The following is a 24,109-nucleotide window of genomic DNA, read 5'->3' as shown; positions in this document are numbered from 1 at the left end:
ACACTTCCCTCCACTGATGACAAAACCTAATGCTTCCTCCAGGGCGTGTGCATACCCACCAGCACAGTATTGGGCAGGGAAGCTCCCAGAAACTGTGTCCTCCGTCTCCTAAAACCAAAGTCCCCGAGAAAAGGGGGGCTGCTCACCGCCCCCCATCTGTCAGCCACGAAAGCACCCTTCAGCCAGGATCAACCACGCAAGCCCTGGGGACGGTCAAGTGGGAGCCCGCCTGACGTCCGAGCAGGTCAGGACCTCCAGCCCGCACACGGTGAGCCAGGGCTGGGACCCTTACCTCCAGGTTGATGAAGATGGCCGCCATGTCCGCCGGGCTCAGCACCAGCCTCAGAGGGGTCATGTAGTTCTGGAAGAGAGAAGCCCATCACTGCCATCACCGCCTGAAGGACGCCAGTCACCTTCGAGGCCACAGTCACTGGTCGGAGGGACTCTAACGGCCTCAGAGACAACAGGCGACTGCAGGCAGCACCCCCGTTCCGCCACCAAGGGTCCTGCGGGGCGGCCGCTCAGCCCAGCACACGCAGGGGCGCCACGCTTACTGGAGAAGGGGAGACCTGCGCGGGAAGTGTGGGACCGGGTGGGGGTCAGGCCTAAGGACCAGCGCGAGCACCCGCCCCGGCCGGTGGGCAAAGCTCCCCAGAGGGCCCCTTGCATGTGGCGCTGGACTTCCACCCGAAGGCCAGCCAGGGTGGGCTCTGCTTTTTGAGATATTTGAGAAAGTGGGGTCCTCCCGGGAGGTGAGAGACATCGCCCAAGGGAGCGCCTGAGGACCGAGAAAGTGCCGTGATTCCCACCCGACACCACTTCCTGAGCCTACACCCATGAGTGCGCCCCCAAATCTGTCATCAAGAGGCCCACTCCAGCCCCGCAAGCGCCACAGTGGCAGGGGTGCTTCTGCCCCTGGCCTCCTGGAGGCCCCCGCAGGGGACGACCAGCCACCCTCCCCTCTCCCTGCCCCTTCTCCCACAGGGTCCTGGTCCCCTGGCCCTCTCCTTGGCCGCTGTGTGGAGCAGGAGAGACCTGTCCAAACGAACAAACACTAGTGGCTGCTGGACGCACCCAAGCACTTCTCCCTGTGCCGTGCCAGCACCGGCCACTGTGTGACTCGGTTTCCTCCCCTGACACGGGGATGGCGACACGGCTAGGGGACGATTACAAACACGATCATCCCCAAGAGCACTCAGCACATGCACGCCCCGGCTGGGCACGGCCCCAGCTCAACCCCCGCCGTGCACTGCGCCCGTAGACGGGCAGCACCCGCCCTCAAAGCCCACATTCCGGGGGTGGAGACGGGCCACAGCGGCCCGCCGGTTTTCTGCAACGCAACTCGGGCTACGTGAAGCCTGCAGGGCCCTGGAAGGAGCTGACCCGGGAGCTGGGACTCAAAGGAGTGGAACTGCTGGGGGTGGGGTGGGCAGCCGGGACCGTGTGTCTGCAGAAAAGCTGGTGGTCGGGGGAGGGGAGGAGCTGAAGGGCGGACACACAAGGGTTGAGTGGGGTGGGAGGAGGGGAAAGGTCAAGCCTGGGCCAGACCTGGGGCCAAGTGGCATCTCATGACTCCTGGCTGGAGGCTCCACAGTGCCCTAAACGGTGGGGACCTACTTAGGCAACCCCATTATGGCTACACTTGGCCCTAGTCTGCAATGAAAGACTAGCCAGGAAGGGTCTATCTCAAAAACCGTGTTGGTTCTCTCAGGCCAGCACACACTGGCAGTGGGCAGTGAGGATGCCCAAGTGACAGGGAAATGGCACTGCGCCAGTGCCCACAGGAGGCCAGGGCGGATGGCAGGAGAAGGCCCATCCGTGGTTGTCCGGGAGCTGGGCAGGCCGGCAGGGAGAAAGCAGTGACCAGCCATTCAGCGGAGCACACGGTCCGCCACAGGAGTTCCAAAGACTCACGTCACTGGGCCCAGCTGCGTCCCAGGTGCAGGAGGCCCACGGTGGGCGGTACTGCGGTTGTCGCAGCTTACGGAGGGGCAGGCTGAGTGCAGGCAGCCCCCCAGGGGGGAGGTGTACATCAAGAGCTCACTCGGCGTCTGGCCTGGGTGGGAGCGTATACAGAAGGCGTCTAGCTCTGGGTGAGGATGCAAACATAGAGAGCCTAGCTCAGCGCGTTCAGGAGCAGAAGCCGTAACGACGCCCCGTTTAGGCTGGAAGGAACCTCCGAAACAAGCTCAGGAACAGTCCAGGGTCCGAGCTGAGACCAAAGGGTGGGAGGTGGGACCAGGGCCAAGGGTGGCGGCTGACGAGGAGACTGGCCTGAGTGGAGCCCACAGCCTGTGTGGGGGCAGAGGGCAGAGGGCAGAGGAAAGGTGAGGGCGACCTCCTTTTTGGTGGAGGGTGCAAAACCGAGAGGGCCCCTGAGCCCCGCCTCCGTCACCGCTGTCCTGAGTCCCTGCTCGGTGACAGCGTCTCCCAGGAGGCAGGGGTCCTGGGTGGCCCCGGCGGCCACGCCCACCTTCTCGATGTCCTCCAGGGTCCGGTAGTACTTGGCTTCCGTCTCCTGGATCTCCAGCAGGCAGCAGTTTCTCTTGTCGTCCTCCGTCATGCCCATTTTCTAGAGGGGACACAGGAGGTCAGCCAGGACCCCGCCATGCCCTCCACCTGCCGCCCGCCCGGGCTCGGCCGTGGGGTCACTGAGCGTGAAGGGGGCCGCATGGGAGACAAAAGGCCCTTCCCCTCCTTTCTGCAGACGGGGAGGCTGAGGCAGAGGGGAGGGGACGTGGTGTGACCCTGAGAACTGACGACAGCGCAGAGATGGGACAGAGGCTTCTGAATCTCTCTCCTCCAGACTGGTCACCCCCTCCAGCATATACAGCAGGCGTCACATGCTTAAAGCGCCGACTGTGTGCACAGGGAGAGGGTCTGACCAGCTCCCTGAGGACCCGTGTCCACCAAGTGATCCACCCTCCCAGCTTCAGCCTGCTACTGCCTCAGAGAAAGAAGCCAATTCCCCACAGGGCTGGACTTTCCAAATGTCCACTGCTTCTGACCAGGTTCTGAGCTAACAGCCCGTCGGCAGGGGTCACTGAGGACACGCCTCTGAGGCAGGGCCTGCCCCACCTCTGGGGTGGGACTGACCAAGAGACTGTGGCCACAGGGGCCGGAGAAGAGGCAGCAGGTGGGCTGACTGTCGGAGGTTCTGTGGATGGGCCAGACACTCTCCTTAAGTCCTTTCAGGCTGACTGAGCAAGCAAGGCTCTGGGGAAACAGTGCTGGGACGTGGGGCGTGCCATTTGGACTCATACCTGCCCTCCTCCTCCTCCAAGAAATGCCCCAGGGCCCCGCGTGGGTTTGCCGGGGCCACAGTTCTCCAAAGTAACCTGCCAGGCGGGCACATCACCCAGGCCCCCCAGGTCCCTTCCCAAAGCCCGAAGCCCCGCTCAGCCTGGGAATTCAGTGTTGAGGGTCCACAATTCCCCTAAAACTGTGTGTAAGAATGTGTTGCCCAACAGCGTCTCCCTGGGGACAGGGTCCCGAGTTCCTCCCGGAAGGCAGAGGAAGACGGTGCTGGCAGAACTGACCCCGGGCTTCCCCTCCACCTGCCACTTACCTGCATGTATCTAATCTGAAAGCATGGAGAAATAAATAGGGCAAAGAACCAGTTAGCAATGCTTATGCTTATTCAAGCCGAGCTTGGAGAAGTCAGGGAGCTCACCCACATTAGCCAACAGCCCCAGAGATCACATCACACCCTCCGCCCGCCCGCATGGCAGCCTGGCTGGGCCGGGGGTGGGGGAACAGCACCAGGACCGAGCACATGGCAGCTTCCCCACGGCCGGGCTCTGAGAGTGGCACCTGCCATCTCCTGGCTGTATCTTCCTTTAGAAACATCACTATTCCCAATACTTTCCACTTAGACCGTTCAGATAGCTCCAGACATGACAGGGGAGGAAATAAAACCAGCTGTTTTATCTCAGAGGACCTGGCGGGTGGCAGGAGGCCTGCCCTGCCTGGATGGACAGGACAGCTCGTGAGCCCAGCGCCGAGACTTGGGACACTAAGCATCGCTGGGCAGGTGGGATGCTGGTTTGTCCCCAGGACACAGGGGGGCATCTCCCCCAGCCCCGCAGGTCCTGCGAACGCCCCGGGTCCTGTCATGTGCCTTCAGCACCAGGGACAGCAGCGGCCTCTGGGGAGCGCCCACTCGAGGGCTTCTGCAAGCCAGGTGCAGACGGGGTCTCGTGGGACCTCGTACAGCCAGGGGGCAGGGGGTCCCCCCAGACAACCACACAGGCCACTACACCCACATGCCCTCTCCTGACCCAAGGACACCCAGCTTCCAAAGGGCTTGGGGAGTCAGGCGGCGCCCATCTCACTCAGCTTGCTGGCAATGCGGGAGGCCAGCCAGCCGCTCAGGTGGGCTCTAGGGTGGCTAAGGAGAGCCCTCCGGCCCCCTGAGCCCACTTCCCTGGAAGGTTCAGGAGCAGAGCTGCCTACCGTAAGGCTGCCCGGGGCGGGGGCAGACCTGGGCTCACAGACCCACAGCTGACTCTCCAGAGTGAGATTCCTGGTAACTGTGGGGACCGAAACCCACCTTCAGACCCTTGAGGGGCAAAATGAGAAACCCGTTCTTAGAAGCAGCATCTGGGGCTGTGAGCCGACTGCCGGCATCTCGGCATGTCTCCCGGCAGAGAGCGGGAAGGGCCCCTTTGAGAGGCCTCGTGGGGAGCTGTGTCCTACCCTTTTGTTTCTCCACCACCAGCTGGTGGCTCCCACGCTGAGGGAAAAGGCTGAAACCTGCTTTTAGAGAAATTGCCCCCATTTCTTTGGTGAAGGCAAGTGTCATCAAAAGCCTCCATAGTTGGCAACTGGCATCGCGACCGCCCCCAGGAGTCTGGGGGTGCGAAAGGGCTGTGGTCCACGCCACCAGGTCCCTGTCTCCTGTCCTGGCCTGGCAGGAACCCTCCCTCCCCGGTACAGCAGCTGCGGGCAGCACGCGGAGCTGCAGCAAACGAACATCGGAGACGTGATCAGCCGACGCCCGTCAGAAATAAACATCCTCGCGCAGGAAAGACGCACGGCTGGCTAAGGGCAGAGGGATGCAGGCTGCCTGAGACCAGCACCGAGTCACTATCTAAGGCTCCCTGGGCAGGAAGGACTCGGGGTCCTGCACGCCCTCCGGAGGAGAATTCCAGAGCAACACGTCCGGGGAGGTGGGGTGGCAGTGGTGTCACATCCCGGTCTCCCTAGGACATTTCATAGGAAAGAAGGGACCTGGCCGACTGGCGCAGGGGATGAACCCCGTGGGGGCCGGGAAGGACCGGGTGCGGCTGCCCCTCGGTGGCTCAGGCGGTGGGGTCTGCGCAGAGGCTTTAAAGGTGGGGCGGGGCGGGACAGCGGGGGCGGGGCGGGGCAGCGGGGGCGGGGCGGGCAGCGGGGCTCACCATGGGCTGCTGCACCTCCACCTTGATGATGTCCTCATAAATGTCATCCCCTTCATCCTCGCACGGGACGCAGTCGTAGATGTCCTCTCCCACGTCATGCTCGCTGCACAGGAGGGAAGCGGGGGAGAGGGGTGGGGGGCTGAAGCCACATCCACGAGGGTGCCCCCCGGAGGGCAGAGGCAGTTGGGGCCACCGCGAGGCCCTCCCTCTCGGCCTCAGTGTCCTGGTCCAAGGACAGGGCACCTGCTTCCCGTGGTTTCCGGTAGTTTAACCCAGGCAGCCTGGGAGTGCCTTGTGCTCTGCCTGCCGCCCTTCTGGAAGGTTCCACCATGACAGAGCCCACCTACCTCAGACCTTTAGTAAAAGCAGGGACACACGCTGGGGCCCGGGGGCGAGATGCTGCCTTAACGGGAATCTTTGCAGAGCTGATGGACAGTCATGGCCAGCTCTGGGGACCAAATGCCCTCTCCCCGGGCCCACGCCTGGGACCTGGAGCCCCGAGCGCTCTCGGCTCAGCCCAAGGTCTCCCCAGTCCCAGCAGTCGAAGTGTGAAGGTCAAAGTGCAGAGCTCACAGGCACAGGGACATTTTCCCCACCAGTCAGCAAGGAAGCAGAGCAGAGAGGAACGAGGGGTGTGCGATGCGCCTTCCCAAAGGACCAGGGAAGTTACCGCTTAACTTACGATTCAATAAACCTTTGTTTCAGCTCATGATCTTGCCAACAAGTGATCCCCTCTGATCTGCAAGACTCCAGTCAAGGGACACCTCCTCCAAGAGGCCTTCTGGGATCCCTCGCCCAGTCTGCCATCCGGGACTCTCCATCTGGAGCTCTTGTACCAAGGGCATTCCTCTCACTGCACCTCCAATTATTTTATAAGTGCCTGTGGATAAGCCTGTCTCTTCCCCAGACGAAACCCAACTTCTTACTCCCTTCTGATCCCCACTCCTGATACAAAGTAGATATTTCACCTCAGCAGATATTTCACCGAATGAGCCAACAGCAAGTGAGCCAACCCGACGTGCCCATCAGTTCCCACAGGCCCCCGGCCCCCAGGGGTCACCCTGGCCTGGGGATCGGGGACAGGAGCCACCCTGGGCCCAGGGCAGCCAGCTCTTCAGCCTGCCGTGGGGTCCGTCCTCGGGGCAGGCTGTGCTCAGAGGCCAGCTCTCCCGGGAGGACCACGCCAGCCCCGAGTGCCTCTCTGTGTGAGGACACATCTCCTAGCCTGGCTCAAAGGAGGCCTGGCAAAGTTCTCTTCTGAAAGGCGTCAGCATGAGGTGGACCACTTCCCCTTCCCACCGCACAGAGTCCGGGAGCGGGGAGGGGAGGGAGGCGAGAGCAGAAACGATACCCAGCGGCTCTTACGAGTGGGTTTCTGGCCCCGTCCCAAACCTAGCTTCTGAATATTAGCTGTCATTCTAGAGGCTGGGGCGGGGGAGACAGATCGCCACAAAACTACTGGAGAGAACGTGTCGTATTTCAAGGAAGGTCGTGGCAGCCAGTCTCCCCAGAGCCCTGGACACCTCCCCCGTGGGGCCGAGCTGCAATGGGACAGTGGGTAGATGCATCAGACTTCCCTCTGTGGGGGGTGGGGGGGCGGATTCCAGGGACGGGCTGAGCCGGTGTCCACCTTGATGAGACCCCCACAGGTAGCTGATGAGCAAGGGCAGGAGAGGAAGCTGCTTTGGGGGTATGTCACTTGCTGTTTCACCACCACTCCAGGTGTGAGGATGCAAAAGTTGGCCTGAGGACAAAGCCGGATCACACGGGGCGAGGCCAGCTAACGGACCCCCGTAACTGTGACAGGAACAGTCACCCACCCACTGACGAGCCCACCCACAGGGAGGCCAACGCACGTGCGGGCACTCGAAAAACACGTATGCTTTTCAACTTCACACCCCCTTGGAGATGGAGAGCACTGAGGCCCTTTCACAGATTAGAAAACCACACACTGAGGCTCCACAGCGGCTACCGGGAGCTGTGGGGTGATCTCGGCCCCAGCCCGTCCTTCCTCCCCTCTCCCGCCCGCCCTCCACTGCGAGACGAGTGTCTGGACGTCGGCAGTGCCGAGAACTGGGGCGCAAATCAGCACCCAGATGGTGACAGGGCTCCCAGCTCCCGTCAGAACCAATGAGAAGGCGGAGAGGGGGTTCTGTCCCCCAAGGTGGGCCTTGGGAACGGTCACTCGTGTTGACACAAATCACCCCCGCCTCTCCAGAGGAGAGGAAACAGTTCCCGCAGCCCTGCCCACCAGATTACTGGGGGTCCAGGCAAGTACCTGCAGGGGTTCCTTCCGAAGGATGCCAGACGCCCTGGATTTTTGTCATGCAGCCAAGCGAGGCTGGTGACAAAGGCACTGTCGAGAATTCTGACAGCGTGGAACAGAGGGGAGACAGGGAGGCCCCCGGGCTGCTCAGTGAGACACCTCGAAGGCAGATCAGCCCGCTCATACCGTCTGAAGACAGTCATCGGCTTTGCTCTGATGGGCCAGTGGAAGGAAGTGGGGTGGATAGGGGAACCTTGACAGTTAAATATTCTACGAGCCGATGAAATGAATAAAGTAACTGAACGTCAGCCTGGAAAGGGTCCTCGAGGCCCTCAGGTGCAGGGACAGCGATCTGCCAGCCCAGGAGCCCCCTTTCTCATCCCACATTAGGGGGAACATCCTAACTGACCCCAGGACTCTATCCCATCCAGCTCAGAATCGTTTTCAGCAAAGACCCGCATGCAGCCCCCACCATCAGTCAACCGGAATCAGGGCTCGAGATGCAACTGAGCCCATAGCTCTCTGTCGTGCGGATGCGGAAGCCGGGGTGCACGGGCGGGGAACTGGCCACATGGTCTTTCGGAAGCCGCGTTCCTGCTCTGCTATCTCCTGGTAGGTGCACTGGTCGTAAGGCTTTCATTGGCTGAGGACCAGATGGCGTGGGCACTGAGGGTTCTTCAGAGAAATAGAACCGGCGATCTGTCGATCTTAGGGTGATGCAGGCACCCGCCCCATTAGGACCCCAAGCAAGAGCTGCGCTTGACGGAGAGGACAGTGAAGGCTGGAGAGGTCAGAAGCTTCCCAGACAGGAGTGACTTGAAAGACGCTTGGACACCAGTGTGGACTGTGGGGTGCTATGGAAGGTGCCGAGGGGCAGAGTCCCTTCTCTGCCACCCTCTTCCCTGGCACCATCCGCATATCTAGGCATGCACCGACGTCTACATGCACCTACTGTGTCTACAGAGCACCTACTGCGTTTCGAGCATGGGGCAGAATACCTTAACATAGGCTTCTCATTTGGGGGATAGGATTTATGTAGATCAAGATGTACCCTTAGCTCTACCATTTTGACAAGGGGACGCCCCTGATCGACCCCTTCCCCTCCCCTAGTAACCCGCCTCTTACTGTTCTTCACCAGAGATTCCCTTCGTCTGTTCTAGAACGTCGCATCAACTGCATCGTCTGTTACGTTCACGTCTGTGTCTGGCTTCCTCTCCTCAACATCATGTCCCTGAGATCCAGGCTGTTGCCTCCATCAGCAATTCATTCCTTTTTATTGCTGAGTCCTAATCCCACAATCTGACATCCATTCTCCTTTTGATGAACATTTGGGTTGCTTCCAAGTTCTGGTTATTGTAAATAAAAGCTGCTATGAGCATTTGCCGTTTTTTGTTTGGTTTTTTTTTTTGTGGACATGTGCTCTCATTTCCTTTGGAAATGAAGTTCCATGAGGAGTGGAAGTGTTGGATCAAAGGGGAGGTGTGTGTGTTTATCTTCATCAATAACTGCCAAGCATTGTTCCAAAGTGGCTGCAGCATTCACTCCACCACCAGCAGTGTACACGAGTTATAGTTGTTGCGGTTCTCTCCAGCTCTGGCGGGTTCCAGCCTTTTTAATTTTAGCCATTAGAGCAGGTATGTAGTGAGAGAGAATTGCGGTTTTATTTTGCATTCCTGCAAAGATTAATGATGTTTACATTTTTTCTGTGTACTCATGGACATTTGTGTATCTTCCTATGAGAAAGGCTTGCTCAAGACTTTTGCCCATTTCTAAAAATTGGTTGCCTTATTCCTATTGAATTCTAGGAGTTCCTTATATACGATGGATACAAGTCCTTTGTCAGATATGTTTTTTGAACTTTTTTTCCCAGTCTCTGGCATGGCTACTCGTTTTCTTAATGGTGTCTTTTGATAAACATTCATTTTTCATTTTTTTTAAAAATAATAAACAGCTTTTTAAAAAAATTTTTATTTATTTATTTATGGCTGTGTTGGGTCTTCGTTTCTGTGCGAGGGCTTTCTCTAGTTGCGGCAAGTGGGGGCCACTCTTCATCGCGGTGCACGGGCCTCTCATTATCGCGGCCTCTCTTGTTGCGGAGCACAGGCTCTAGAGCGCAGGCTCAGCAGTTGTGGCTCACGGGCCTAGCTGCTTCGCAGCATGTGGGATCTTCCCAGACCAGGGCTCGAACCCGTGTCCCCTGCATTGGCAGGCAGATTCTCAACCACTGCGCCACCAGGGAAGCCCTCATTTTTCATTTTAATGAAGCTTAATTTACTGACTTTTTCTTCTATGGTGTCCTGACTCTATCCTGTGTTGCACCTACAAAATCTTTGTGCCTTGTGTAAGAAATCTCTGCTTTCTTCCAGGTTGCAAAGGACTTTCTCCTGTATCTTCTTCTAAGACCTATATGGTTTCAGTGTTTATGTTTAGGTCTCTGATCCATCTCAAATGGATTTTTGTGTATGGTGTGAGGTAGGGATTGAAGTTCATTTACTCATCCCCACATGGATATCCAGGTGTTTCAGAACAATTTGTTGAAAACTTTCTTTTCTCCATTGGATTGCTTGGATCTCTTTGACAAAAACCAATTGACTATATATGTGTGGGTCTGTTCTAGAATGCTCTATTCTAGCCCATCAATACATTCAGCTATCTTTATGCCAATACCACTCTGTCTCGATTTAGTTTTTTTTTTTTTTTTCGATTTAGTTTTATAGAGAGTCTTGAAATCAGGCAGTGTAAATCCTCTAGCTTTGTTCATTTATAGGACTGTTTAGACTATCCTAAAGTCCTTTGTATTTCCATATCAACGTTACAATCACCTTGTCAATTTAAAAAAAAAGTCTGTTGGAATTATAATAGGAACTGTAGTGAATCTACAGTTTAATCTGGGGGAAAATCGACATCTTAACAATATCATCTTCCAATCCACGAACATAGTATACACTTTCATTTATTTAGGTCTTTAATTTCTCTCAGCAACATTTTGTAGTTTTATCATAGAGCTTTTAGAATTTAGGAAGCTTGGGACTACTGTTTCAATTTTTTTTTTTTTTCTGCCTTATTCTCTCTTTCTTCTCCTTCTGGGATTCCAATTATACCTGTTAGACCAGTTGATATTGTCCCACATGTCTGAGGCTCTGTTCATATTTTTCAATCTCCTTTTCTCTCTGTGATTAAGAGTGTATAACTTCCATCGAACTATTGAATATTTTTAAGTTCAATGACTCTTTCCTCTGCCATCTGCAGTCTTCTATTAAACTGATCCAGTGACTGTTCATTTGTTTTCATGCTTTTTGGTTCTAAAATTTCCATTTGGCCCTTTTTTATAGTTTCTGTTTCTCTACTGAGGCTCCTCATCTGTTCATTGATTTGGTGCATATTTTCCTCAAAGCCCCAACCATATTTATAAAAGCTGCTAATTGTGACTTCTAAGTCATCTCAAGGTTGGTTCCCCTCAACACTGTTTTTTTCTTGAGTATGATTCACTTGTTCCTGTTTCTTTGTAAATTTGATGATTTTTTTCATTGGACGCTGGACGTTATGAGTGATTCATTACAGAGATTCGGATCCTACTATTTCTTCTGAAGACTAATACTTGTTCTGACAGTTAACTCGGTTGGTTGTACTTAAACTTCAAACTCTATCTTCCCTGCAGTGGGCAGCAGCTGAAATGGCTGCTAAATCCAGTTTCCAGCTGCGACATTTTTTGCTGGAAACCTTAGGGTCTCTCCTGTGTGTGTGAGGTTTAATGGTCAACCCAGGATTTAGGTGGATTCTATGAGCAGATTTGAGCCTGTGGGTCCCTCCCTTCCAGCATTCCCTGCCTAACTTTCTGGCTGTTCTACCACCCCCAATTTCTTTCCTCTGGCACCTCAAGCCAGTGGATTGGGGATGCCCTCATACAAAAGACTACAAGAACTCGATCCCATCCACAGTGAGCAGCTCTTGAAGAAACAGTGGGTTCCTCCGGGTAACAGTAAGATGATACAGTCCCTCTCCCCCTGCCCCCGTACTCACAGAAGGAACAGGACCACAAGACTGAGACACTGGGAATACACCCCTGGTGGTTCCCCCAACAAATGTCCACCACCATGATCTCAGCTGCTCTTCTTTCTCAGAATCAATAAAGACAAGGAACAGTCATTCATGCAGGATCAATGTTCACCACATTCATCTCTTCTAATTGACACAGGGCACTGAGGTTAAAAATAGGCAGCCAGAAACACCAGAGAGAGAGAGCTGTGCTCTGGCATCTGAACTTGGGACAGAAAAATCTCAAAAATGCAGACCCAATCACTTCTCTCCATTCTGCAAAATGTCTGTTATCCAGAGCCTGTTGAAAACTTGTGGGGGAGGGACGGATAAATTGGGAGTTTGGGATTAACAGATACACACTACTATATATAAAATAGATAACCAACTAGCACCTACTGTACGGCACAGGGAACTATACTCAATATTGTAATAACCTATAAAGGAAAAGAATCTGAAAAATAGATATAGATGTATGTATAACTGAATCACTCTGCTATACACCTGAAACTAACACAATGTTGTCAATCAACTATACTTCAATTAAAAAAAAAAAAAAAAAAACTTGAGTAGTGAATGGTCAGCTTCCTGCCTGTAATGTCCTAACTTTACCGCTGTCTACAGGGCCTCGTTATAGAACCATGAGGGCACTCATAATCCTACTCTCTACATTTACAATACTTTTTAATTGTGAAAATACTCCCCAACTATTATTTAATTCAGGTCAATGAACACTAAGATATACAGGTTCATGTATATTACACAAAATTATAAAACAGTAGCATTAAAATTTCAGCTTGTGCATGTTCCACATTATGGGAGAAGGGGAAATAAAAGAAAAAGCAAAGAAGTGGGTTTTTTTAAAAAATGAAAACAAAGTCATAAAAGTAAAGTTAAACATATTTGTTCAGCTCAGCAGTTAAGATGAAAAGACTGTCAGATTTGATTGGTTTAATCGATACTTATCCTAAGACCAATTCTGTCCGGTAGGTAACTTGTGGAATCTGGGGGGACACAGAGATGACAGAGGCACCAACGGACTCTGTCCAGGTGGGGAGATAGACAGGGCAGCAGTTATGGCTGAGATGCAGACCCTTCTAAACTGGAGGAGTGTCATTTGTGTGGGGTGACAAGCTCTGGTTCCCAGTAGCTCTGTCCCTTTGGCGAACATCGCGTGGAAATTCCACTGTTACCCAAACTCTTAGCTAAGGCATCGCCTCCAAGTGTGAGTCTCCTGAACAGGGCAAGGGATAGATTACAGGTCTTAGGCATCTGCTAAAGCAGATGAGTTAATGCTGTGACCAGCTGTGCCCAGTGCATCTGACGGCCGTGGCTGTTGGATGGAGGAAAAGGAAATGACAGGTGTGGGCTCAGGAGTGGGGGAGGGGTGCAAAGTGAGGTCCCCCGAGTGTCTGAAGTGTCCTGGAGTGCAGGGCGGTGACCTGGAGGTGGATCCCATGGGGTAAGGATCCTGGTCTGTTTCCTCCCTGCAACACGAGCTCAATGACCACCCAGCTCTGCCCTGGCCCTCAGAACCGGAGCCAGCCCCCAGCAACCCCTGCACACCATCCCACGGCGGAGAGGCAAGGAGTCTGTACCCCCATCTGGGCCTGGTGCACTCACCCCAACCCCCAGCCCAACCTCCACAGTCCTTGAAAAGGCCCCCAAGGCCCTGAAAAAACCCGAAAGAGCCTCTGAGTCACCCCAGCGGGAGTCGCTCGTGGCAGGTCGTCTCAGCTACACCCTGGTTCTTTTCCCATCATCACTCGGACCAACAGAGCCGTGTCTTGGGGTTTCAAGTTATCAGAGGCTGGGTTTCACGGAGAAACTGCATGTCCCCGCCGTGCTGGAGCCATCTGTGCACGTAGCCGTGCTCGGTCAATGCTGGACCGCAGGGCTGGTGGGTCCCCTTCTCCTTCAGCTCAGGCCGGGGCCTCTCGTGGTGGGAACCTGACTCTCCCGAAACTGACCCCCGTGGGGGGAAGCAGTCAGGCGAGTCCGAGACGGATTCTCAGCCCTGCCAGCGTCCGGCTCTGCAACTCTGGGCAGGAGAACCTAAGCCTCAGTTTCCCCATCTGCAAACTGAGAATAAGGCCAACCCCCCAGTCGGGTCGTTGGAAGGACCAGCCTCAATGGAGATGACCAGCAGAGGCCCAGCATACAGTAGGTGCTCAATAAGTGACCGTGGCCCGCCACCCCATGGGTGAGAGGGGAGGGTCAATGCAACGATACTTAGCTCAGGGGTCCATGCTCGATAAACAGACACCGGCAGCATTAAACACCTCGGATGTTCTGAAACGCATGAGACTAGACAGTTGGGAGCCGGGTGTCAGCACTGATTTGTCCTTGGAAGGTTTCAGAGGTTGCCCTTCTCTGTCCAGTTGTCCAGGAGAGAGCGGAGGACGATGTGAGCGGGGGAGTCCGGGACCACAGTGGGGACGTGGATGCCCGCTCACGGATGAGCCTCCCGGCCAAGCCCACGCCACCGCGAGACCGCGGCTCTCCCTCCAGCTGGACGCCACGTGGATGCCACGGCCTCCCCAGCCCCAAGCCCACGTTCCGGGACAGCGACCTCCCTGCCGGCCTCCTCTCCCCTCACCCTTTCACTCCCGCTGCTTTCGGGCGGCAGCTGCGCTGACAGATGCTAAATCCCGGAAATTATCCTGATCCTCACAATGGCCTGAGATCCTCCAGGAGGGCCGAGCGCGGCCTGCTGCCCTCCGGAGACGGCAGAAAGCTCCCCTCCCGCCAAGACCCCACGGCCCGCCCCCCGCCCCAGAAGCCTCGCCTGCCTGTCCCAATTTTGGTACAGAAAGTCAGCTGCTCAGAAGAGCCCCTCGCCGCCTATGGAAAATCAGAGAAAAGCCAACAAACTCTCCACTTTCTGCCCCTGGCGAGCCTGTATGTTTATGATGGACATAAAATATCGCTACTGACAGATGCGATATGCATTCTGGCCTCAGGCTGTCTGATGCTGGGAAGCAGGATCCCAAATCACCGTTAAACTGTTACTAGGAAACCAAACCTGACATCTCCCGACCTCCGTCCACACCAGGCAGTGGGGGCGGCAGGGCGAGGGGGCTTCAGAGGGCCCGGAGAAGCCAGCTGTCGGCTGGACGGGCTGCACGTGGGGACAGACAGACAGACAGACAGACAGACAGATAAGGCGCTGCTAACACTAGGGAGGTCGGCCTCACATGCCCTCAGCGGACCCTCCCCCCAACAGTCGAGGGAGGGGCTGCTCTCCCTACAGATGGGGAAAGCAGGGCCCAGAGACGGCAAGATGGTCCCCCAAGGTTGTACAGCCATTTACGGGCACACCTGGACAAAGATGTGGCTACCAGATTCCCAGAGGAGGCCCGGCTCGCCCGGCAGTGTGCTTCCTGCCATAACTCACTCTTCTCCAGGGACTCTTTCTAAGCAGTAGAAGACTCTTCCCAACAGCCAGACTCAGTCACAAGGATGAGGCCCAGGGGACTGTCCTAGCCAAGCAGCAGCTGGCTCGGGGTTTCAATCCCTCCTTTGTCATGTAAAGTGTGCTGTGTGACCTGCAGGCAAATCACTTACCCACGCTGAGCCTTAATTTCCCCAACTACAAAATGAGGGCAGGGCCACCCACCTTGCAGGGTCCAGAAGGCTGAGATAACAGGGCAAAACTCAGGCACCAGGCCTGGCACTCAGGGGGACCCACTGAACGATACCTGGAACCATGCTTGGACCCTTAATATAAGAATAGCAGATGTCCAGGGCCTTGCCATGGTGTGCAGGGCCCAGCTCAAGTTACCTGCCTTTTCTGTGCTCTGTTCCCTTCAGGTCATGACCCTCGTGGGGAGCTTTCCTCTGGGGCGTGGGGGACAAATGCAGGAAGACAATGACAACACAGTGACAAAGATAATCCTGGTGGACTTTTTAATCTTCTGGGGAAGGGGCACCTCATTCAGCTTCCTGGAGGAGGTGACCTCTGGGCTGGGTTATGTAAGAGGAATAAGGGTTTGGCAACCAATACAGCAGATATTATGTACATGACAGGGTTTTTTTATAGTTAAATCCAACATGTTATGCTTATTCATTTTTTAAAGGAATATTTCTTAAGTGCCACTGTGTGTCAAATCTGTGTTGAACACATGGGAAATAATGTAAGGAGGGCCTAGTCTTTTTCCTCATGGGGTCCTGGAAGTTAGTATCAGGAGAGTGATTTGGAGAGGCCTTTATTAGACAGACTTTTGGCCACAGCACAGCTGGTCCCTGCTTTCTTCTTGAAAACAGTAAAATGAATGTGTACATCCTTCCACACTGGCCTCCCCACCCTACAGAGACTGTGTTAAATCAGACCCCAGAATCGCTGTGACAGCCTTGTCCTGAAAGGACCCGGGGTTAACTAGGTATTAAAAATAAAAATTCATGTTAAGTCTGTGTCGTATCTGCTGGCCTGCATAATTTAAATATTTAGCCAGGGCAGAGTGGCAACGGGGCATCTGCTCTGCATTCATTCAGAAGGGCCCCTGTGCTCTCTCTAGCACAGAGAGTGAACAAGCTTCTTTCCTGAAGTGCTGCAGGTCAGGGTTTCAAGGTCAATGAAGCCCTGGGCCCCCATAGCAGCCAGGACCCTGCAAAACTGCACAGGCCCAGGTACCAAGGGGCCAAGATGTCCCTGGAGGGCAGGGCAGGGAGCCTCAGAGCCGCGGGGCACAGAGCCTGGGGCTGTCAGTTGCACCGGCCTCCGTAACCAGAAGAGGGAGGAGTTACGAGCCTGTTTACCGCTCAGGGTGAGGATGGGCTGCCCTCTGGCCGACCGACAGTCCTGCAGCCAGCTCTGGGAGGGCGGGGGAGCATCGGGCACCTTGTCTAGGCCACAGGGGCAGGAGAGCCACTGGGCTGCACACATACGGTGAATTTGGGGCTGGCACGGCCAGCCCTCAGGTCCTGAGTAACAGACACAGCTGAGACCCAGACTCTCCCAGGACCCCAGCCCAAAATAAGGCAGTGGCCGGCCTGGTGGGGGCGGGGGCAGGTTTCCTAAGTCACATTTTGGCAAATCCTATGTACCTTCCATCCCCTTCCACCAACACCTCCTCCAGGAAGCCCTCCAGGTGTCCTGGCCTGTCGAGGTCTGATCCCAGTGGACACTGCCTGGATAGCTCCTGTGGGGCTTAGAAGAGCTGTAAGAATGAGAACTGCAGGGCCCAGGTCACCGCAGGGCCCTACCAGACAGCCCTGGGGCGGAGAGGGCGGTCAGGCAGGTGGCCTTCTGAGTCAGACCTGCTTCAAATCCCCTCTGCCCCTCAGCCACAGGGCTCAGTGTGGGGACAGACCCCCGTGTGCTCCGTGGACGCTGGATTCATTCCCTCCATCCGGCCGGTCCCAAAGCCGGGCCGGGCCTCCCAGACTTCACGTGAGGATGGAGAGCCCCTCGACAGGGAGGCACTCAGCTGGTGCTCGCTAAGTGCACACTGTACAAATGAAGGCCTGAACGGCCAGAGGGGAGGCAGCTGGGCCGGCAGACTGGGTGGGCCTGTCCAGCAAGGGCCATGGGAGGGCCGAGGCCTGCCTGTGCCTGGCTGTCACCACCTCAGCAGCCCGGAGCCGGGGCGCCCTGTCCGGGGAAGCAGACTGCAGAGCAGGGCGGAGACCTCCGCAGCGCCCAGGGGACCCCGCCCATCCCTGTCCAGCCAGGGCCTCCACCAGCCGGAGGAGGGCGGCCACCGACACCGCCACTTTGGGGGGCTTTACTGTCAACCCCCTTTGGGCCATGGTGGGGTCTGTGCTCTGCACGAAGCGGGGTCTGTGGTTAGTTTTTAATGGGGCTGGTTCTGTGTCGTCTGCTTTCAAACTTGTCCCCTTGGAGAAGCAATCCCTTGGGAGAAACATGAGATGCCCCCAAACCCAGCGGCCCGTCCAGGCCTCGCACTGGGGTGTCCCCCACACGTGCAGGTCTCCTGCTCGACACTGAACTCTCACGAAAGGCGGCGTGAACGTAAGGGAACTTTCTTTGCGGCTGGGAGCAGCAGGCGGGCAAGGTCAGCGGGTGGGGTGGGCACAGGCTCTCCCTCGTCGGGCAGAGTGACAGTTGCTCATCCCCTGCAGTAGGGGGCCGGCAGGAGGGGCGTGGCCTCTGCCCTCCCAGCAAGCAGCCCCCCCCACCTGTGCACTCCCACCTCACTCCCCAGGGACCAGGAAGACCAGCTCCAAGAAGATGCCCAAAGCCCCTCGAAAGCGGCTTCGACTCGGGGAAATTCCTACATTTTATGCATCTTAAAAAATTACCCCAACGATGCTAACACGACACCGTTAAAGCTGCGAAGTCATCTTATGATGTAATGAAGCACGCAGCTGTACGTTTACGGATGAATTATACTCCCTGCCGTGTCACGATCACATTCCTTTAAGCCTGAAAATCACTTCAATTCCGAGGAAAGCGAAACCGGTGTCAAGGAGCAGGCTGCTCGATCGTGAAACTGTGGCTCCTTCAAGCTCGAAGCGCTCCACGTGGCATCTAGGCTGGTGCTTTCACTCCGGAGACGGGGGAAGTGAGCCCCGAGGAGGATCGAATGGGCCCAGAGAAAGACAGAACGCCACCACGAGAGCCACGTGCGGCCGAGACGGACGCGCCCCTGCTGTTCCTCGGCCCGCGTGATGCTCCCTTTCCAGCCGGCAAGGAAAACTTTGAGGCACCCCCTCCACGCCGGGCGCCCCCCAGCGCTGAAGCACACCCAGCTGGGGGGGGTCTCTGCAGGCCTTCTGATGCAGGCCGTGCCTTCCTTGGTATGAGGAGGGTGGTCCTCCCAGCGCATCCCAGGGTGCTTCGATAATTCTGATTTCTTGCCAACACCTTGCGGTGTCTCAAACCTGCCGCGCCTCTGCGGGGGCAGGCCTTGGCAAGGCTGCTCCTTCCACTGGGATGCCAGCCCTGCCCTTCAGCCGCTTCCCACTTGGGCTCCAGGACTCAGGGGTCACCTCTTCTGAGAAGCCTTCCCTGATTTCTGAGCTGGCATTCACCCAGCCCCACTCTGGACTCCCGTGGTGAACTGTCTCATGAGTGTCGTTTTTCTGTGTGCAAATCTGACTCCCAGCCCTGAATGGGGGGCTCCCCCAGTGCAGATGCCTAAACTCTGGCCCACCCAGGAGTCGGGCAGGTATGAGAAAGTAGGGGGGCAGCTCCAGGTTCCCGGGAGCACCTGGAAGGAAGCAGGGGGTAGCGGGAGGGACGAGCCATTAGGCAAATGCAAGGTACTAATCGTCAGGGCAGTTTAAAAACAGGCCTCTCATTTGGGGCTCAGTTTGCTTGATGAAGCCTTTCTTAAGTGGCACTATTTTGCGTTAATTTTTTCAACCAGCTGCTCTATTATCTGATTATACATTATTCAAGGATCTCAAAAGTGAGCGTAGAGTGCTAGAGAACATAATCTTCGACATCATCCATTCAAACGCAGGGGGCTCCGCGCTGGCCCCCGGAATGCTGTTCTGGATCCGAGACCCGGGCTGCCCACATGGGGCCACTAAGCCACATGTGGCTGCAAGCTCACAAACGTGGCCAGTGGACTGACCCGACTCACATTCTGCAAGAGACTGTCAGCTACTTCATTAACGATCTGTTATGTTAATGATTACGTGTTGAACTAGATGATACACTGGGTTCAGTAAAAATACATTCTTAAAATTCATTTCACCTGTTTCTTTTTTCTCTTTCTAGAAAACTAACAATCGCACAGGCGGCTCATGTTTGATTTCTCCTGGACCGCGCTGCCATGGCCATTTGGAAACCGGAGACAAAGGCCACATCCTTGGTAGACCGGGAGGATGGGAACCGCCTCCCCTGCCTGGGCGCTCAGGGTGTGCCCGCTGGGCGCTGTGCTACCGCAGTGTGGCTGAGGACCGACACCGTGTGTTACACACAGGGGAGCCGGGGCACAGAGACTGGGTAACCCGCCAAAGCCCACGTGGTAGGACACGCCAGAGCCGAGGCTCCGGGTCTGCCCAGAGACGCCCTTGGCTGCTTTGGGAACAAGGCAGAGGCTCCTGCACGGCCCGGTCGGTGCTCCTGCTTTAGGCGGGTGGAAGGGGGCTCTCAGTGTAGAGCAGCATCTCGTGGGCTGAGGCTGCAGGGCCCTCCATGACCCGCCGGGGTGACACTGGGGGGCTGTGAAGACACGCCCGGTAGGAACGGCGCCTCTAGCGAGGATCCTGAGAGGGGCCCACGCGGGAGAGCCGCGTCTCTCCTCCAGCGACGCCCACGCTCACCCCTCGCACCCCAGCACGCTCCCCACTCCCGCTGCCCCGACCGCGCTTTAAATTTCCACAAAGTGCACGGGAACCAGCTGGCAGCTGAACAAACACATGACTGATGGGCTGACTGAACGGAGGCGTCCTCGGGGCCATGCACCGCTGGCGGTCCCCCACTGGTGCCCAGACCCCCCACCACGCTCGCCTTTCCCCAAACAGCTGCGGAGCGTCCGAGGTCTAGGAGACCAGGAGGGGCCCCTTAGACACACGAGGTGATCATCCTTTCTGACACCTGGCCAGAGCCCAAAGGAAAGAATCAGCCAGTTCTGCTGGAAACGTCAGTCCCTGCCTCCCTGGTGCTGCCTGGCGTCAGATCCAGGCCAGTGCCCCGTTCCCTGCCCCGGGGAGGCCAGGGAAGAAATGACATTTCTGTTTGTGTCTTGTAAACTGCCATAATGGATAAATATGAATCCCAAGTCCGCAGAGACAGGATGCTAGGAAATCTTGATTTTCAGTAAAAGGAGAAGGGGGGAAAAAAAGCATGAAAAATTTATTAACCTGGAGCCTCTGGGACCAAACCGCAACTTCAAGACTCAAATTCATTCCCCTCCCCTATTAATGCATGATTTACGTTTGCAATAACTGCAGTCATAAGGAACTCATTGGATTAAGGAAGCTCACGCTTAATGTCATGGAATAATATTATTGAACTGTGTGCAAAGCCACACATCCCCCAGACTGGCTTCTCCATGCGAGAGGAATTCCATCCTGTGAGAGGTCAGACACATGCAGAATAGACCGAGGAAGGGGAAAATGGGCGCCCGGGGTCGCTGGCCAACTCACCGCCCAGGAATCCTCCAAACTGAACGTGAAAGAGCCATTGGGACAGGCTAAGCGGGGGGCCTGGCTGGTACAGAGGAAGCTGCACAAGGGCGGCGTGGGCCCCATCATCCTGGAACCCTCAGCCTCTGCTGACCCCTCATGCATGTCTCAGGAGGGCAGAGACGCCCAGCCTCAGCTTGGGGGTGACTCGGGAGAAATGGCAGATCAGGGCCCGACACTCAGCACCGGGCAAGGGGCTCCCTGGACCCTGGGGGCGGGGGGCACTGACTTTGCATGGTGGGGAGGTGAGGGCACAGGCTCGGGGTAAAAGGGCAGCTCTGCCGCCCCCTCGCTGAGTGACATGGGCCAGTAGCTCCCCTCCCGAGGCCTCAGTTTCCTTATCTGTAAAGCGGGGGCCCCCCTAGAACACTCCTCACAAGGAGACTGTGGGGTGGAGTGGGGGAGAGAAGGAGGTGAAGTCCCAGCAGTGCACCCCTACCACCCCCAACATTATCGCTTGGGATGCGCTGTTAGGCCGCGGGCACGGGGTGCCAGCTGCTGGGGGCTGGCGGGGGCGGGGAGGTGACATGAAGATGCAGGGACTGACCTCGGGAACCTTCCGGTCTATCACAGTGCACCCCACAAACACCCCAAAGGCCAGACAGGGGTGTGGGTGCTCTGTGATGCGTGGGGTGTGAGTGGGGATGCTGGCTGGGCGGGCGGATGGACGGAGGGTGAGAGACTTCCCAAAGCGGGGGCACTTAGGCCCGGACTCGGCAGACAGGGAGAGGCTCTCCAAGGCGGAAAATGCCAGGAAGGGCGGGTGGGAAGCAGTTCCAGCGTGGAGCTCAGCCAGCCAGGGGGCTGCAGACGGGTGGGGACCCCTGGGGGCCTCCCTCCGGCCGTGCCTCTCTGAGCCTCCGTTTCCTCACCCCTTACGGGGGGTGGGGGAAGGTGGGCAGCCCTTCATTCAGCCCTGCACCTCGGGAGGCCCCGTGGGGTGGAGTGCACCCTTCTCGAAATTTTCCAAGTCCTCCTCTGATTCCTGGGACCGGGCAGTAGCATTCAGGTAGGGAGCTCCAGGCCCTGGTTGTGACTCGTGTGGACCCTGGGCCCCACTTGCCCCCTCAGGGTGCTCTCCACCCTCGGACCCACATGGGGTCGACCAGGTGTCCCTAGGATCGCCACCATTCACACTGGGGTCAGCCCAGTTTCCGGAAGATGGGCTGGTGGCAGCTATGCCCACTGGCCAGTGAGTGTTTCACTCACAGATCACATAATGTTGGGCCGCCAGCTTGCTGCCCACATGTTGATTTTTCAATGACTCAAATTATTTAAATGGATAGAGATCCTGCAGAGAATATTTGCCCAGGCCCCATACCCTAGAGGCAGCCTGGACGGGGGCATGGAACAAGCTGGGGGCTTTGACACAGCAAGTGCACAGCAAATCCGGGCTCTTACTCTGATTATGATTCTTATTCTCAGTCTGTGCTGTAAGATGAAGGAGAGAGAGGCCACGAGTCTTCCCAGAAGGAACAGCCGTTTATCCAGGAACAAAGACAGGAAAGAGGCCCCCAGGGGCAGGAATCCGGGGAAGAGGGTCGTCTACATGGCCTGAGGGCAGTGGGCCGGCCACGTCAGGAGCCACGTGGGACCACCCCACAGCCTGGGCAAGCCCGTCACCTCCCGGGCCTCGGTCCCCCTCCTGCAGGATGGGGCGGCCCTGCCAGCTCCACCCCGCTGCCCCTTCTCCGAGCAGCGGGCCACATGACCCCACCCCTGGCCACAGCTGACCGCGCAGAACGCAACTATCTCTTCTGGAAGAGCCGCCGCCCAGGGCTTCCTGCCAGCCCCTGGGGGGCTCCAGAACCATAAGGTGAAACGGCCGGGGAGGGTCAGCTGGTCCCAGGCTGCATGAGATGGTGCAAGAAATCCTCGGAGAGAGGAAGCGGGGGGGACCCGGGGCAGGCAAAGACGGGGCCTTGGGAGAAGGGGAGACGCCCCAGTGGCTTCAGGTGGCCTGGCCTCGGCCCAACCCCAGCCCGCGTCAGGCCACGAGACAACCCGGAATCACCAGCTGCCTTTGCCTGTAACCTGTGCTCCAGGGGCCCCAGCTTCTGGAAACTCCGGCTCTCTCCCATCCCCAGCACAGTCTCCAAGGGCCGAGCTAGGACACCTCCCCAGCCCCACTGCAGCTTCGATAGAGAAGCCCGGCAAAAACCAGCCCTCCTGACGCCCGAGCCTGGGGAGGAGGGCCGCAGCCACATCACCAGCAGGCACGCTGGGAGCCTCCTGGAACGCGGGCCGGAGAACCTCGCATCCTTCCGGCAGGGGAGCCACACGACCACCACCCCCGTGGGGACGGCCCGGGCAGACGGCCGAGACCAGCGCCCGTCGAGGGGCCCGTGTGAAGCCCTGCTCCCCCCCCCCCCTCCCTCCTGGCTCCTTACTCTGCAAGTTCCTCCAGGCTTCGGTAGACGTCGTCGTCATTCTCCGCGGTCTCCTCCGAGGGGAAGGGCCTGTGGGAGAGGAGACGTCAGGGGAGCGAGCAGGTCTCGGTGGCACCGCCGCCCTGGCCGGGCCCCCAGCCTGGGGTCCGCCACGGGCCCCCTGGAGCGAGCGCAGGAGCAGGCGGGCTTCTGTCCGCTCCCTCGTGGAAGGAAACGGGGTGCACGTTACGCGGCTGTGTGATGCAGGACCACCCAGATGGAGGTGCCTAGAGTGAGGACCCCACGCCCAGCTCAGCCCCGGACACCGGAAGTCGGTCCCTCTGTCCAGGCCCCGGCATCCCTGCTGGCAAACGAGGGAACCGGGTCAGGGACAGCAGGAAGCTTCCGTCCGTGCAACTATCCTGCTTCCACACGCCAGGGGGACCCCAGACACGGGGATGTGGGCTCCCCTGGGCATCCTCGGTGGGGAACACGGGAACCTGTCTTTAGGAGACAGAGAGGGTGGGCTATGAGCCCCAAACTTAGCTGGACTTGAGACCCTTATTTTCCATGAAAATCTCCCAGTTCTGTATTGGGGGGATGCCCAGGATCCCCGCAAACTCTGTCACCCCGAAGACGCGTCTGGGAGGAGTAAGAGAAGGGCCCAGGTGTCAGAAAGCTTCCCGGCTGGTGTGAGGAGGGCGGCACGGCAGGGTCGTCACCTGCAGACAGGCGTCTACCTGGGCAGCTCAGAATCCGTGGGAGGGGAACTCACGGGGAGGAAAGGGGGCTCCCTGGGAAGGCGGGGTCTCGGGCCGCACCTGTCACTACTGCAAAATGAACCTGGGCCTGACTCCTGGGAAAAGGGGCGGAGCCAGACCACGCTGCCCAGGTGCTGGGGGCCGGCCAGTACAGGTGAGGAGCATTAGGGCGTG

General features: G+C 57.2%; 1 protein-coding gene across 9 annotated transcripts in view; it reads right to left on the bottom strand.

Moving 5' to 3' along the window:
* VAV2 (vav guanine nucleotide exchange factor 2) overlaps positions 1 to 24,109 on the bottom strand; it is a 183,558-nt gene that overhangs the window by 38,019 nt on the left and 121,430 nt on the right. For all 9 annotated transcript variants that reach the window (XM_082402378.1, XM_082402379.1, XM_082402382.1 and 6 more), the window contains 4 exons: positions 23,196 to 23,264; positions 5,403 to 5,505; positions 2,474 to 2,572; positions 293 to 361 (listed from right to left, as the gene is read on the bottom strand). In XM_082402378.1, coding sequence (XP_082258504.1) covers positions 293 to 361; positions 2,474 to 2,572; positions 5,403 to 5,505; positions 23,196 to 23,264 — 340 coding nt within the window. The remainder of the gene's footprint in view (positions 1 to 292; positions 362 to 2,473; positions 2,573 to 5,402; positions 5,506 to 23,195; positions 23,265 to 24,109) is intronic.

This window comes from Balaenoptera borealis (assembly GCF_965194805.1).
Source record: "Balaenoptera borealis genome assembly, chromosome: 8".
Taxonomy (NCBI): domain Eukaryota; kingdom Metazoa; phylum Chordata; class Mammalia; order Artiodactyla; family Balaenopteridae; genus Balaenoptera; species Balaenoptera borealis.
The sequence above is the reverse complement of the archived record's forward strand: the minus strand, read 5'-3'. Positions and strand labels throughout refer to the sequence as shown.